The sequence below is a fragment of the Jaculus jaculus genome, chromosome 14 (assembly GCF_020740685.1).
Source record: "Jaculus jaculus isolate mJacJac1 chromosome 14, mJacJac1.mat.Y.cur, whole genome shotgun sequence".
In the NCBI taxonomy this organism is placed as follows: domain Eukaryota; kingdom Metazoa; phylum Chordata; class Mammalia; order Rodentia; family Dipodidae; genus Jaculus; species Jaculus jaculus.
The window spans coordinates 53,480,566-53,496,532 of NC_059115.1; the positions used below are offsets into that span (position 1 = coordinate 53,480,566).

At 42.8% G+C, this 15,967-nt stretch overlaps 1 protein-coding gene across 1 annotated transcript in view; it reads right to left on the reverse strand.

Moving 5' to 3' along the window:
- The window catches only part of Iqgap2 (IQ motif containing GTPase activating protein 2), a 347,567-nt gene that overhangs the window by 272,912 nt on the left and 58,688 nt on the right, over positions 1-15,967 (reverse strand). The window contains exon 2 of the mRNA XM_012952223.2: positions 10,661-10,760. Within this exon, the coding sequence (XP_012807677.2) occupies positions 10,661-10,760 (100 nt within the window). The remainder of the gene's footprint in view (positions 1-10,660; positions 10,761-15,967) is intronic.

Here is a 15,967-nt window from a genome sequence, read left to right on the forward strand (position 1 = left end):
AAAAAAAAAAAAAAAAAAAAAACAGGGAAAGAACAGTGCTTATAATCCTAAAACTCAAGAGACTGAGGCAGACAGATCACAAATTCAGGGCCAGTCTGGGCTAGAGTCCCTGTCTCAAACAAACAATAGCAACATCAAAGGAGAAATAAGCAAAATAGAAGGGAAAAAAAAAGGAAGAAAATTATAAAAATGGGAGGTGGATGGTAATATTTTGTGCTAACTTCACCAAAGTCAAGAAGCGAGACCTGGGTCAGGGAAGATGGCTCAGTAGATAAAGCACGTGCCGCTCAACCGTAGCACCATGTTCAGATCCCCAGACGCCATGTAAAAAGCCAAAAGCCGTGCTGGACTTCTGCAGTCTCAGCATTCTTACAGTGCTGAAGCGGGATGATACTTTCCCGAAGAACTAACTGTGAAGGATTGTAATGACTGCCAACTCGACAGGACCTGGAATCACCCCTGAGGGATTATCTAGATTAGGTTAGCTCACGGACATGACTGGGAGGGGCCATCTAGATTAGGCCAGTCTCTGGACATGCCCGTGAGGGGTCATCTAGATTAGGTTAACTGAGGTAGGAAGTCCCATCTTAACTAAGGGCAGCACCATTGACGGGCTGGGATCCGGGCAACAGAATTCATCACTCTCTGCTTCCTCACTGTGGACTGAACGGGAACACCTGCCTCAAGCCCTGCCGTCATGCCTTCCCTGCCCTGCTGCGACCTTCCTTCCTCAAGATGGTTGCTGCCAGGCATTTTGTGTCAGCAATGAGACTGTAATTGACACCTCAGGCAAGCTACCTGCCAAAGTCTCTGCCCACAACAAGGTTGAAAGCAAGTTCTGACCCAAAGTTGCCCTCTGAACTCTGTACACTTGGGCCTGCATTCACAGACATGAACACGTACACGTGTGCGCGCACACACAAACACACTGCACATACACACACCAAAATGAAGCTGAATAGAGAGCTATCCCATAATGAACCTGAAACCCAAGACACCATGTGGACTTACAATGAAGACACAAGCAAAATGCCTTAAGACATTTAAAAAAAAAAATGGGAGCCAGATGTGGTAAAAGGTTTGTAATTAGAGCACTTGGGAGCTGAGGCAGGAGGATCCCAAGTTGAAGCCAGCTGGGGCTACAGAGCAAGTTCAAGGCCAGGTGAAAGAACACAGTGAGCGCCTGTTCAAAAAAGAAGGAAGGAAGGGAGAGAGGGGAGGAAGGAGGGAGAGAGGGAGGGAAGAAGGAAGGAAGATGAAGGAAGGGAGGGGGAGAAAGAAAGAGCGAGAGAGAGAGAAAGAAGAAAGAAAGGAAGGAAGAAAAAAAAGAATGAACGAACAAAAGAGGCGGAACAATGTGTTAAGTTTTAAGCGCACAGTCTGATATCAGACAAACCTGGATTTTAATGCTATGTCTGTGACACTAGATAAATCCCTTGTTTTTCCAGAACTTGGTTTCCCTATTCGTAAAAATGCAAGGACCTCTCCAACCCAGGATGCAATGAGACTTGAGATCAGGTGCACAGAGCACTCTGGATGCCACACCTGGTGAGGAGACACTCATGTGACACCTTTGTTTGTCAAGAACATCTGAGACCAGAGAAAATTTCTAACCTCTCTCTAGCTTCCAACTTTGGAGAGCCTGAGAAACAAATATAAACCTTGGGGTCAAATATCAGTTGCTCAACTTGTCTTTGGCTCGAGATGACTAATACCAACTATGAGGGTTTGAAGATACCAACACTTCAAGAAGTCCCATCTTCACCTCCGCTAGACATACCTGGCTGGCATCTGTCTGAAGGACATCCAAGGATAGAACCCGTAATACACAAAGCTAAAACTAAAGCCCTTTCTTGAAACACAAAGATGTGTCTCAAGCCAGGCTTGACTGATGAGAGGGAAAAAGTGAGTATTTCTGCATCAGAAGACAGGAGGGAAGCATCCAATACCCCAATGTCCCCTGCTAAGTCCTTAAGTTTCTTCCTTCAGATCCTTAATAACTTTCAAGTGCAACTCGGCAGCATAATTCTTAGCCATCACCCAACTGAACCTCAGTATCAACATCTCCTCGGCTGCCCCAGCTACAAGTACCACATGCTAGCAAGCAGAGCTCACATCACATCTTTGTGCTTCGCTTTCTTTTGTTGAGATGTTGAGACAGGGTCTTAGGTAGCTCAGGCTAGCCTGGTACGCACTAGGTAGAGATAATGGCCTTGAACTGCTTCTGATCCTTCGGCTTCCACCTCCTGAGTGCTGAGATTATAGGAGTGAGACACCACACCCAATTTATGCAATGCTAAGGATCAAACCCATGCCTTTATGCACGCTACGCCAGCCGCACCAATGGCCCATGGAATAACCACGTGCTTACACATTCCCTTTGGACAGCATGGGTGAAATCAGAGACAGGAAGCAGACAAGAGAGGAAGCGGGAAGAGATGCAGTTACCATGGAAACATGAATTCTATTATGTTTTGAAAACACAATCAAGAAATTCTTGGGGCTAGGGAGATGTTTCAGTGGTTAAAGACATTTGCTTGCAAGGCCTGTTGTTAGCTTGGGGTTCAGTTCCCTGGTACCCATATGAGAACAGATGCACAAAGTTGTGCATGCATTTGGAGTTCATTTCCAGTGTGACCAGAGGGTCTCTCTCTCTCTCTCTCTCTCTCTCTCTCTCTCTCTTTCTCTCTAAATAAGTAAATAAAAACATTAAATTAATTAATGAGTAAAGAAATAAAAATATTAAAGAATAAAGTTCTTATAACTTCCTTAATATATTACATACAAAAGTTCTCTTAATAGGCTGAGAACCACATTATTACCCTCCAAACTCCAAGTTGTTATTGGCATTACTTAAGAGCATATCCAAGGATAGTGTGGCCTTCGACATAAGCATGAGGAGGAGGAATCTCAGTGGATTCTGTGAAGTATTTCCCAAGTATAAAATTTTCCTTTGTAATTCATCACAATTATTTATTGTTAGACAAAAATCCTACTAGAGGCTTTCTCTTGCTTAAACCACATCTCCTCTTTTGAGCCTGATTCTCCAGCTCACTGTTAGACTAGGTCTGAGTTAGAGACCTGATTTTAATCAACGAGGTGTCCTTCTGGAATCTCACTTATAAACAGAACACAAAAGCAATCACACCCATGTTTTGTTTTCTTTCCAGAGCATACAAATCTGTCCCAGACTTGCCCATACAAACAACAATGTGGCTCACATAAGAGCTCTTTAGAGATAATATTTCTAAACAAATCCATCGGTAAGGGAAGGCTTTAAAAAAAACTGTTTATTTCCAACTTTGAACAGAAAGTAAGCGCAGCAAAAGATACATATGCATTTTCTCTTTCCTTAGGAAAGGAATGTAGTATTACAGGAACCTTCCTGGGGGGAAACAATAGTGGCCCCATTCATAACTACTTGCTCAACTGTAATTTACAAATTCCCTGTCCATTTCTTGCCAAGATTCCCTCTCCTGTTCTCTGACTTTCTTAATAGCTCCAGCTGGACTTCGTTGCTCAACCTGAAGTTGAGAAGAGAACTCTCAGTCCCAAAGAAAACTCTTCATCTTGACTTTTTTTTTTCAGTCCCAATAAGTAAAGGACTGAATTTCTAAAAAGACACCATTTTCATGACTCAGATGTTATACATATAACATACATAAGTTAATAAGAAATCTACTCAGCAGTGCTAATTCTTTAATGAAAGGAGTAACTTTTCCAAAACAGTGGGATTTCTGGCATCAGAAAGAGTGTTTCAAAGCCCATAGGAGCAGCATACTTGCATGCCCAGTCCTATGTCACCAACCCCTTCTCCACCCACCTACCCAAGCCAGCTACAATACTATCGTGCATGGATATCTGAAAAGAAAACTGAAAAGCTTTTTTTTTTTAGTTTTATGTTAAAAGATAGTGAAATGAAATATCTCAGGACTAGAAGTGGTGGCTCAGTGGGAAGGTACAAAGCCATGGAGGAGGTCCTAGGTTTAATCCCTAGCACTGAAAACATTAATTAAAAAAATTTTTTTTTAATTTAAATTTAAAAATTAAAAAAAAAAACACTTAAACAGTGATAACCTTAATATCACTATTAGACAAAAACATCATCCAGCTCCTGGTTGGGTTTCTAACAGTAACAAAAACGATTCACTTACCAAATGTATACATTCCAGGATCAACTGAACGATGGACGCATAATTTGAAAGGAGGTTCCCAGAGGTGGCCTCGCCCTTTAATTCATACCCTTCTGTAGTTCCTTAACCATGGTCTGGATTTTAGTAACTTGATTCTAATCAATAAGGCACACGAGAAAGGACAGGCATTGTGTGTAAGACTAGATCACAGACCGCTCTGGCTTTCACCCTACACTCTCACCTGTCCACTTTGATGGAAACCACTGTCCATACTGTGAGCTACCCAATGCCAAGGCCTCAGCGGCCAGCAACTGGGGGTAAAACTACCCACCAGCAGCCAGGAATGGACATCCTTGGTTTGAAAGCCTGTCAAGGGCTGGAGAGATAGCTTAGCAGTTATAGCATTTGCCTGCAAAGCCAAAGGACCCGGGTTCAATTCCCCAGGACCACAAGATGGCGCGTGCATCTGGAGTCTGAGTTGGTTTACAGCAGCTGAAGACCCAGGCGGGCCCATTCTCTCTGTGTCTATGTGCCTCGTTTTCTCTTCTCTCTCTCTCTCTCTGAAATAAATAAAAGCTGATCAGTACCTGAGTCCTGCTTAACAGCACTGAGGGAGCTTGAAGTAGACATGCCCCAGGTGAAGTATGCAATGACTTCAGCCTTGAGAGAAACCCAGAACCCGGGCTGGAGAGATGGCTTAGCGGTTAAGCGCTTGCCTGTGAAGCCTAAGGACCCCGGTTCGAGGCTCGGTTCCCCAGGTCCCACGTTAGCCAGATGCACAAGGGGGCGCACACGTCTGGAGTTCGTTTGCAGAGGCTGGAAGCCCTGGCGCGCCCATTCTCTCTCTCTCCCTCTATCTGTCTTTCTCTCTGTGTCTGTCTCTCTCAAATAAATAAATAAAAATTAAAAAAAAAAAAAGAAAGAAACCCAGAACCCAAGCCTCCCCCTAGACTATGCCAACCTTCTCGGCCCTCCATTCTGAGATGAATGCTTGTTAGCTTCAGCTGTTGAAGCATGGCTAACTGATGCATATCCCAGACAGCCTTTGCCTCCCAAAACACGCATCTGAACCCTTCAGCCAGTACTGTGAAAAGCCATTGTAAAACAGTGATTTACATTCACTGACTTTATTGATTGCTTTGATGTGTGTGCTGTACTATGTGAGTATATATTGAATGCATGTGTGTGTGTGTGTGTGTGCGCGCGCGCAGATTGAAGTATCCTCCTCGATTGTTCTTCCACACCATATCTTTGAGATGGAGGCTCTAGGTGAACCTGAAAACACAGGCAAGAGCTCTTGCCACGCAAGCATGAGGACCTGAATGCGATCCCAAGTAAAAACCCAGGCCTTGGATATCCATGACCTCACAGTGCCCGACACCACCTACACAAGACCATCAGAACAGGAGGAAAAGATGATGACATCAAAATAAAAGAAAGACTGATTGAGAGGGGGAGGGTCTATGATGGAGAATGGAGTTTCAAAGGGGAAAGTTGGGGGAAGGAGGGCATTACCATGGGATATGGTTTACAATCATGGAAGCTGTTAATAAAAATAAGAATACATAAGACAAACCCAGGCCTGTAACCCCAGTGCTGGGACAGAGGAGCAACAGAAGAATCACTGGGGCTCACTAGTCTGCCTTGTTAGCGGGCCCACAACCTCTGGGAATCTCCCGACCTCTCCTCCCATTGTTGGAGGTGCACTGGGATTACAGATATTTGTGCCACTAGTTTCTGGCGTTTTGTGGGTCCTAGGGTTCTAAACTCACTTATCAGACTTGCACACCAAGTGCTGCAAGTGCTTTTAAACAATGACCACCTCTCCAAGTCGCTATTCAGAGATTCTGTCCATTTGAACTTAGGCGATTAATTTTTTACACTGAGTTGTAAGTATTCATCTATTCTGTGCAATTTATCCATATTCTTTTTGTCATTTTTGCCATGGGTGTCATGTCTCAGTGACCACTGTCTAAACTAATGTCACAAATATTTCCTTTTTTTTTTTTTTTTTTTTTTTTTTTAAGGTAGGGTCTCATTCTATCCCTGGATGACCTGGAATTCACTATATAATCTCAAGGCAGCCTCAAACTCACAGTGATCCTCCTTCTACCTCTGCCTCCTGAATGCTGGGATTAAAGGTGTATGCCACCACAACCAGTTTTTTTTTTTTTTCTAAAAGCTTTAGAATTGTGGCTGTCATCTTCAGGTTAATGATCATTTTTAGAGTGCTTATTTGTAGTGTAGAGAATATAACACTTACACATTTGTCTTGCATTCTACAACCATGGTGACTTCATTACGTAAGCTCTAGTTCATGGGTTTTCTATAAGCCAGATGATGTTACTTTAAAAGAGCTTCATTTCAGTTCTTCCTGTCTGATCTAGATAGCTTCTACTTCTTCGTCTTGCCTAGTTGCCCTGGTTGAACCTCTAGTATAATATGTAACACAAATAGTGAGAACAGACATTCATATCTTGTTTCTGATCTCAGGGAAAAAAATATCCAGTCTTCCAGCATTAGTTATCATGATAGATGTGGGCTTTCACAGAAATGTTGGATTTCCCTATTATTCCTAGTCTGTTGAGTACTCTTTTTTTTAATTAATTAATTAATTTATTTATTTAAGAGTGACAGACAGAGAGAGAAAGAGGTAGATAGAGAGAGGAATGGGCATGCAAGGGCCTCCAGCCACACTGCAAACAAACTCCAGACGCGTGCGCCCCCTTGTGCAGCTGGCTAATGTGGGTCCTGGGGAACCGAACCTCGAACTGGGGTCCTTAGGCTTCACAGGCAAGCGCTTAACTGCTAAGCCACCTCTTCAGCCCTGCTGAGTACTCTGATATTAAAAACAAGTGTTTTGGTTTTATCAAATGCTTCTCACCTATACCTAATAAGCTGTCCTTTAGTTCATTAATATGAATATAAAAGCTTTTCAAATATCAAACCAACCTTGCATTTCTGAGATAAATCCTATTAGTTGAGTAGGGAGTTTGTTTTATTTATTGTTAGATATTATTAGGATGAGGATTTTTTTTTTTTTCATTTTACTCACACAACTTGTTTGTCTTACATTTCTCAGGGTTTTGGGGTTTTGATGTGTGTGGTGGGGGTATACTGAGGACAGAACCAGTTTCATAAATACTAGGTAAGTGCTCTATCACTGAACTACAGTACTAGCTCAGCTTTATTGAGATCTCTTTGGTTGGGGTTTGGAAACAATACAGATGATGTAAGCGTTCCCTCTTCTCATATTTTTTTTCGGGGTGGGGGGAATGGTCAATGGTGTTAGTTCTCTTAAAACATTTGGTAGAATTCTACTGTGAAGTCATCTGGACCTGGTGGAAGTTTTTTGATTATGCCTTTTCACTTCTCCTAAGTCTACTCAGAACTTTCTTGTCTGTTTATGTAGTCTGTCTTTCTATGAATTTATTCCCTTCATCTAGATTATCTAGTTTCTGGCACGTAACTAGTTTTAATATTCTCTTAAAAATCCTTTATTTTCCTAATAGTGGTAGTCTATTTTCCCCTTTGGATAAAGAAAAACAATTTTTTGATACAGGGCCTTCCTTTATATCCTTCATCCTAAACATATACTTTACAGATGGTTAAACAATCTTTAAAACTTGGTTATCAGAAATAAAATTAAAAAACTTAAAAGGCTGGAGAGATGGCTTAGCAGTTAAGGCACATGCCTGCAAAGCCAAAGGATCCATATTCAATTCCCCAGAACCCATGTAAGCCAGATGCAAAAGGTGATGCATGTGTCTGAAGTTCATTTACAATGGCTAAAGGCCCTGACATGCCCATTCTCTCTGTATCTTCCTCTCTCTCTCTCTCTCAAATAAATAAATAAATAATAAGCTAATATTTAAAAATATTGTTTTTAAAAACCTTGGTCATCAGAGCTTAAAGAAAGTTATATGGCATTGTTAAAATGCTAAGCACCACCAAGAAACCCACTCTGAAGCAATTTTGAGGCCAAATTAGGTCACGTGTCATTGGCTAGTATTTTACAAAATACTACTTAAACTTCCCTCTGCTCCAGCTCCATGGACAACCATATATCAGAGACCAGAGATAATCATGAGTGACCATTTCACCAAGTGTTTATTTTCTATGTAAATAAGAAGACTGGAGTATCTCACTTATCTATGAAAACAGCACTGTGTCACACAAAGCAGAGATCAACTCTAATCCATGGCATATGGACACAGTATTGTTCACCCAGCAAAGTTCTCTTGATTCCTATGATAAAGAATGCATTTGTACTTTGGACTCTTATCTTCACTTTCTCCTTAAAGAACCCAGAACTAATTTAATCCAAAGAGACTAAAAGAGTCTAGAGACAATATATCCTAAGTGGCCACACACCCACAGGTTAAAAAAAAGATCACTGTCATAAAGCTATTTTGAAGTTTAGTGACCGATGGACTTCAGTCCCATATGCTATTTCTCACTACTTATCATCATGGCATAAAGTGACTAACAGATCTGAGGACATGCTTGGGGAAAAGAGTTGATTTAAGTCATTGCTATTCCTCCATATTCAAGCCAGTGAGATGAACTTGAAATAATCTACACAGTAACTTCTTAGAAGGCTCTAGGAAAAGAAAAGTAAAACTGGCCTCCCCATCCCTTAACCAAACTTTTTTTTTTCTTTTTCATTTTTGGTTTTCTGAGGTAATGTCTCCCACTATCTCAGGCTGACCTGCAATTCACTATGTAGTCTCAGAGTGGCCTCAAACTCTGGCGATCCTCCTACCTCTGCCTCCCAAGTGCTAGGATTAAAGGCGTGCGCCACCACACCCAACAGATAGTAGCAAATTGTCTGAATTCAGACAATGTGCAAAAACAGGTTCCTTCTTTTATTAGCTGGATGCCAACAAGACTACAAAGGAGATTTTACAAGTACATCAGGAAGACACCACAGGCCAGGGCCTCAGGGCACTGAGAGATCATTCTGGAAGTAGGATGGAACTTCCTGCTGGCTAGCTCTCTAGGTAAAACGTACACACCAGTGCAATAATGACGCGGACATTAACGGGGTTATTCAACTGCTCTCTGATTGGAGATGAGGCCCACTGAAAACCAGGTCAGAACCTTATAGCTTAGAAGGTCATAGATCCTATAGGGTAGCTTCTACTGATCATTGCTGTGGTCTGAAAGAGGGTGTTATACCCATCAAAAAGTCTCCTAAATGTCTATGTTTATTCTCTTTGAGCCATGCTGCTCTCGTCCTTGCCTAGAGAATCTGCTTTTTATACGTGACAGTGTAGGGAGACTCAAAACCCATCAGAATGACAAGCAAGGAAAGCCAATTGCCCAGCACCAGACAAGTCATCTCTATGACACCTTCCAGGGCCCAGGAAACAGGACAAGTGGTGGGTTAAACATGAGTGCTATTCCCACTGCTGGTCTGAGAACCCTCTCCAGGGAGACGGCAGTAGTCACTGAGGAGATTCCAAACTCATTTAAACAGGCTGCCGAGAGCTCACCATGAAAGAAGACATAGGACACACCTCCCAAGGCCCAAGGAACAATTTGGAAAGGGGGACAGAAAGACTGTAACAAACACAGGTGTGTTCTGAGGCGTCGTCCTTCCCAGAGACTGACTGGTGCCTTTATGACCTCGCAGTGAATACCGATAACCCCACTGAGGAGGACCCTCGATGGAATGAGGTCAGGAGAAAGAAAACAAAGACTATAGCCTGATGGGATATGAACAATTTGCAATACGTACATAGATTAAAATTCTTTTTTTTTTGTTCATTTTTTATTTATTTATTTGAGAGCGACAGACACAGAGAGAAAGACAGATAGAGGGAGAGAGAGAGAATGGGCGCGCCAGGGCCTCCAGCCTCTGCAAACGAACTCCAGACGCGTGCGCCCCCTTGTGCATCTGGCTAACGTGGGACCTGGGGAACCGAGCCTCGAACCGGGGTCCTTAGGCTTCACAGGCAAGCGCTTAACCGCTAAGGTATCTCCCAAGCCCTAAAATTCTTAATCTAAAAACGTACAAGCTGGGCACACGCATTTAATCCCAGGACTCGGGAGGCAGAGGCAGGAGGATCACTGAGAAATCAAGGCCACCCTGAGACTATGCAGTGAATTCCAGGTCAACCTAGGCTAGAGTGAGACCCTACCTCAAATATATATATGGGCATATACATATACATACATACATACATACATACATACATACATACATACATATATATATACATACACACACACACACACACACATATACACACACATATATATAGCAGCACATGGGCTGCTGGGTGAATTGCACATCTAGCTGTGATCAAACACTGAAACCCACTGAACAGAGTCAGCCTTCGCCTGCTGACCTGGTGTGGTTTGAGGTGTGGCTAAATCTAAATATCAGATGGAAGGCGAGCGTCATCCACAGGCCAAACTCTTTAGGACTGTTGGCCTGTTCAGGTCATCAAATCCTATACCCTTTCCCCAGAGATGAGCTCCAAGAGCAGGTACCCAACCAGACTTAGCCTGGCTCTTACCTCTTAGCTTCCTCCAGATGACATAAATATTCATAGGCAATGTTCTGCCGCCTCCTCTCATCCATCTCCTCGGCAGACAGCCTTTCATCATCCACGATTGCTGGAAAGAGAGGAGAACAATGCATTATTTATTTTTTTACTTACAAATGTTTTATTCATTTTAATAGTATATTTAATAACTTTGCTAATAAGTATGCCTTGGTGAAAAATGCATTTTGTCTATTTAATTTGTGAAAACAAAACACTAGCTTGCTGTGCTTTATGTCTAGAGCAAGAGAGGGTTTTTGTTACAATTAAACATGGGTTTCATTATTATATTTCCATGTACAACATATCACTGTACCTCATTTAAATTCATGCTCCACTACTCTCCCCCTCCTTCCTCTTCCCTCCAGCTGTCCTACTTCCTTACAGTCCCACTTCTGCTTCCACTATCCACACACAGACGCACACACGCACACATGCACACACACACACACAAATGCGCACACGGATACGCAATTCCACATATGAGAGAAAATATGTGATATTTGGTTTCTCACTCCTCTCCCCATTACCCTCTCTAATAAAATAAAATAAAATAAAATAAAATAAAATAAAATAAAATAAAATAAAATAAAATAAAATAAAATAAAATAAAATAAAATAAAATAAAAATTCTCCGAGTTGAGAGTATAGCCCAGTGTTAGAATTTTTTTCCTGGTATACGTGCGCAGTATATGTGGTGTAAAAGTAAGTGTGTGCTGATGTGGTGATCTGTGTGCTGTCTTGTGGCACCCTGCGGGCTCACCTGTAGCTAAAGAATATAAGGTATCCTTTTCCATTACTCACCTGCCGGATTTTCCTTGTGATGGGTGGGATCTCTCAGTGATTCCAGGGTTTACTGTTTACAAGCCCTAGAGATTTTCTGGTCTCTGTTCCTCTAAAAGATTGGGGTTACAGATACATGTGGTCAACTTAGCTGTTTTTTTGGGGGGGGGGGTTCTAGAGATCCAAGCTTGGGAAGTCTCAGGGCCCCTTACGCTTATGCAGGAAGCACATTTAACCACTGGCCCATCCCTCCCTCCCCACAGAGTGCATGTTTCACATGTCTGGGGCTCTGAACAGTGTATCTGTTTACTACAATGTTGGAAATGGAGTTTATAGCTAGGCAAGTGCTCCACCACTGAAATATACCCTCAGCCCTTGGTCTAAGCATTCCAGAAAAGTACCCAAACTCTCAACGAATCTTTCTCTGCACCTCCCCTGAGTGGGAGGCTGTCCTCATCTTGCCCAAGTCTTACAACAGGTGTCCTTCCTCCACCACACTCCTCCTCTACCCGTTCTCCCGCTGCTCCGAGGAGCATCTTCCCAACACCGAGCCCTACTGTTGCTATTCCCTCTCCCGAAGCACTTGGTGACTCTCTTTCTTGTACAGAAGGAAGTTCTAGAACACTCTGCTTCTCCTCCCCTACACAGAGCCTACACTTCCATCGCAGGCAGTGCTGTATTCCAGAGGCACCCCACTCCATTTTGTATGGAAGGCTTCTGTTTGTCCATCCCCACCCCCCCCTTTTATATGTAATACTTCGAACATCTACTGAGATAAATTTCCATAGATCCCTAAATCCCAATCCACCTGTCTCTTCCACATGTTAGTTCCCATCAGTATACAGCGCACATCAGAGAAGCTGGATTACAAATGTCATATCTTCCTCTGCAAACTGGTGGTTCGCTGAAGAAAGTTCCATATTCTGGTGCACTTAAACATCTTCACGTCCGTCACAGCTCCTTACACAGAGAGCACTCAAACATTTAGTGAAAAAGCATCCTGAGTGAATCTTTTCTAAATGAGCTGTTATCCTACAACAAGGATGCTTTGAGTCAGACTAGGTCTTTCCTATCCAGATTTTTCTTAAAAGATGCCTGGCATACACTATGTTAATCGGCTTTCATTACTGTGATAAAATATTTGAAAGAAATCAACAAATAAGAAGGAAAGGTTTACACTGGCTCCTGGTTTTCAGAGATTTCAGTCCATTGTCACTTGGCTGCAATGGTGTTTTACTATGGAAGCACAATGCATCATGGAGGAGCTCATAGCAGAGGAAGCCTGTGGCCTTCACGGCAGCTGAGAAGCAAAGAAACACGGAGGTCTCACCATCCTCTTCAAGGGCATGCCCATGACCTAACTGCTTCCCACCATGCTCTACCTCTTAAAAGTTCCACCACCCCCCAGGCTGGTAAACAAGCTTCTAACACATGGGCCTTGGGAAAATATTCCAGATCTCAATGATAACACATGTCCACATACCATTACCTCAGTCTTCACCTCCATTATCTCTAACAGTTCTTCCCAGGAGATCTCATGACTTCTAATTTCTCATGTTAGTATCAGTAATTAAAGACCATTTTAATTCTGGACAGAATATTTGCATTTTATGGTGCCCTTTGTGAAACACTAAATTTTGAAACCAAGGTCAAACTCCCAGGAAGAGCCTCCTTCGTTCACCCTACAGCACCCACAGGCTAAGAAGTGGGGTCTCATTCAAAGGGAAGCATCTCTTTCTAGCCCCAACCAACCATCTAGGAGGAGACAGAGGTCTCCTACCACATTTTAGCCAACTAGGAGATTTGCGTCCCAGCAGCACCTTGTCTCTCAGTCTTAGCCCAGCTGCTTCCATAACCACTCAAGACTCCACCAGCTCAGGAGAGCTGCTGAGGGGTTTCCAAGCTGATATTATTCCCTCCACAGGAAAAAATATTTAAGTGTGTAAATATAAACGAGAGAGAAAGGGAAGGAGGCAGGGAGGGAGGGAAACACTTCCAATTATAATTGCAAAATACTAACCACAAGTGATGAAATATCTTCAAGTCTCAACACAAGGGCCACTTCCTTCCCTAAATGTCCCGGCTCAAACTGCCCTCTTTCTTGGCACCTCCTACACTTTAATAGTAAACCTGTGGAAGACACATTCTGTGTCCTCAGGGTTTCCAATATACTTCCAAACTAAGACCATTTGCTCTATAACAACATTAGTAAATAACTCCTTATCAAGAAAGGCTAATAAAAGGACCCCAGATATCCATGTGGAGCAATTTCATTTCTCAGTTTTATACTGAATAAAATGAAAGTATGGTCACTGATGTAGCAAATACAGCACCAGTCCATGGACTTCACTCTGCTAATGTTTAATTCATAGGTTCTATGTGCCCAGTATGAATCAAAGCACCAGGAACAGGGCAGGGAACAAAACAAACAAATTGTCAACCTCATGATGCCTCCTTACACACACATTTCTTCCTTCTAACCTTCCACAGACCTGGCCCATTGCCCTTCCCATCACACACTTATGCCTCACCTACCAGGCAAAGAAAACCTGTCATGACCTGCCACCAAAGGGCAAGCCAAGGTGATGAGTTTGAGAAGGTCTTTACAGGAAGAGCAAATGATTCTGGACATCAGAGGTTGCCTAAGAATTGTTCCACACTATCAGCAATGGCCTAGTAGTGAGCTCTGATAAGAACCTCTGGCATGGATAATAGCCCTGCCATCTAAAGAGCCATCATGGAGCTAATAATTCATGGCAGGCATGACTTCATTGCCTATAAAGCACTTTTTCGACATGTTGATGTGTGGTTCTCATAATCACCTGAGAGATAAGCGATATCTCTTCTTACAAATGAGGAAACCAAGGTCAGCGAGGGGAAAGGACGGCAGGTGGCACAGTCAGGACTGGAACTGAGGTTCTTCAGCTCACAACACTGTGAGCACCAAAGCACCATTCAAGTGGCTTTGGAATTGCTTTCATTTAAAAAAGAAAGACGGGGGTGGGGGGGAATGGTGGCGCACACCTTTTAATCCCAGCACTGGGGAGGCAGAGGTAGGGGGATCACTCTAAGTTCAAGGTCAGCCTGGGCTACAATGAGACCCTACCTTGAAAAAAAACGGCAGGGGAATAAGAAATAAAAGAAGAATAATAATAAGCCGAGTGTGGTGGTATATACCTTTAGTACCAACACTCAGGAGACAGAGGCAGGTGGATCACTGTGAGTTTGAAGCCAGCTTGAGACTACAGAGTGAGTTTCAGGTCAGCCGAGACTAGAGTGAAACCCTACCTCGAAAACCCCAAAATAACAACAACAGCAACTGGACTATGATTTCCTAGGAAGGTTATCTTTATTTATAGCTCAACTTCCTAAGAAATATTAAGGGCACAGGTGAAGAATGGCTTCTTGAAGTATCAGCAATTCACACAGCACCATTAACAAAACCAGCCGACCCTGGCTATAAGACAGGATTTCCAAGCACGATGGAAATCACACGATAGCGGTTACTTGGAGATTTAAGGAACAGAATAAAAATAAGTTGGTAGCAAAGACTTGGAAGTCAGAGCTTAGGGAATGCTTGCAGGAAATAGCACTGACACCCCAAGGAGGATACTAGAGGGGAATGGATTCTAAAAAGCCCCAAAAGCTGGGTGTGGTAGCACACACCTTTAATCCTAGAACTCAGGAGGCAGAGGTTAGGAGGATCACTGTGAGTTCAAGGCCACTCTGAGACTACATAGTGAATTCTAGGTCAGCCTTGGCTAAAGAGAGACCCTATCTCAAACAACCAAAAAATAAAAATAAATAAAAAGCCCCAAAACTCCATCATGAAACCAGTCCAAGATGTGCCTCCTTGTGCAAGGAGTGGATTTAGTGACTGTTTAACTTCCCCTCCCTGTGACCTGCTTCCTTCACACACAGATATAGTGGCACGTGCATTTGTTCACAAATATTTGACTACTTGGTGCCAGCCTGTTCTAGGGGCTAGGCACAAAGTAACAAGTATGACTTACCAGGTCTCCCCTGGAACTGTCAGTATAGTTAGGCAATTGAAAGTTGGCATAATTACAAGATGCTTAGATTTGTGGGGGCCACCCTAGATGGAGGGCTGGCAAAGAGTTCCGAAAGCCAGGGCTGGGAATCTGGCTTGCTAAAAAAATTTATGGGTGTATCCATTTAAAGGAAAGCAGATTAGAAATATGATAGGAATAATCAATTCAGAGAAACACACCCACCATTCCACATTTTAAGTAGACATTGTTATTCTGTATGACTCAAAATTTCTACAAAGAATCCCAAATTTCCTCAGGAATGTAAGTCGGGTATGTGCTGGACTGTATTCTATGACTTGTGAACTGCTTGGTCTGGAAGAGAATATCTAACAGAAAAGTCCTCACACTGGAAGCCCAAGGGATACCTACAGCAAATGGCACGGATGCCCTGAGAAAAATGCTAGGAGGAAGAGAGAACTGATTCCCAGACACTAAGGTTGGGGGG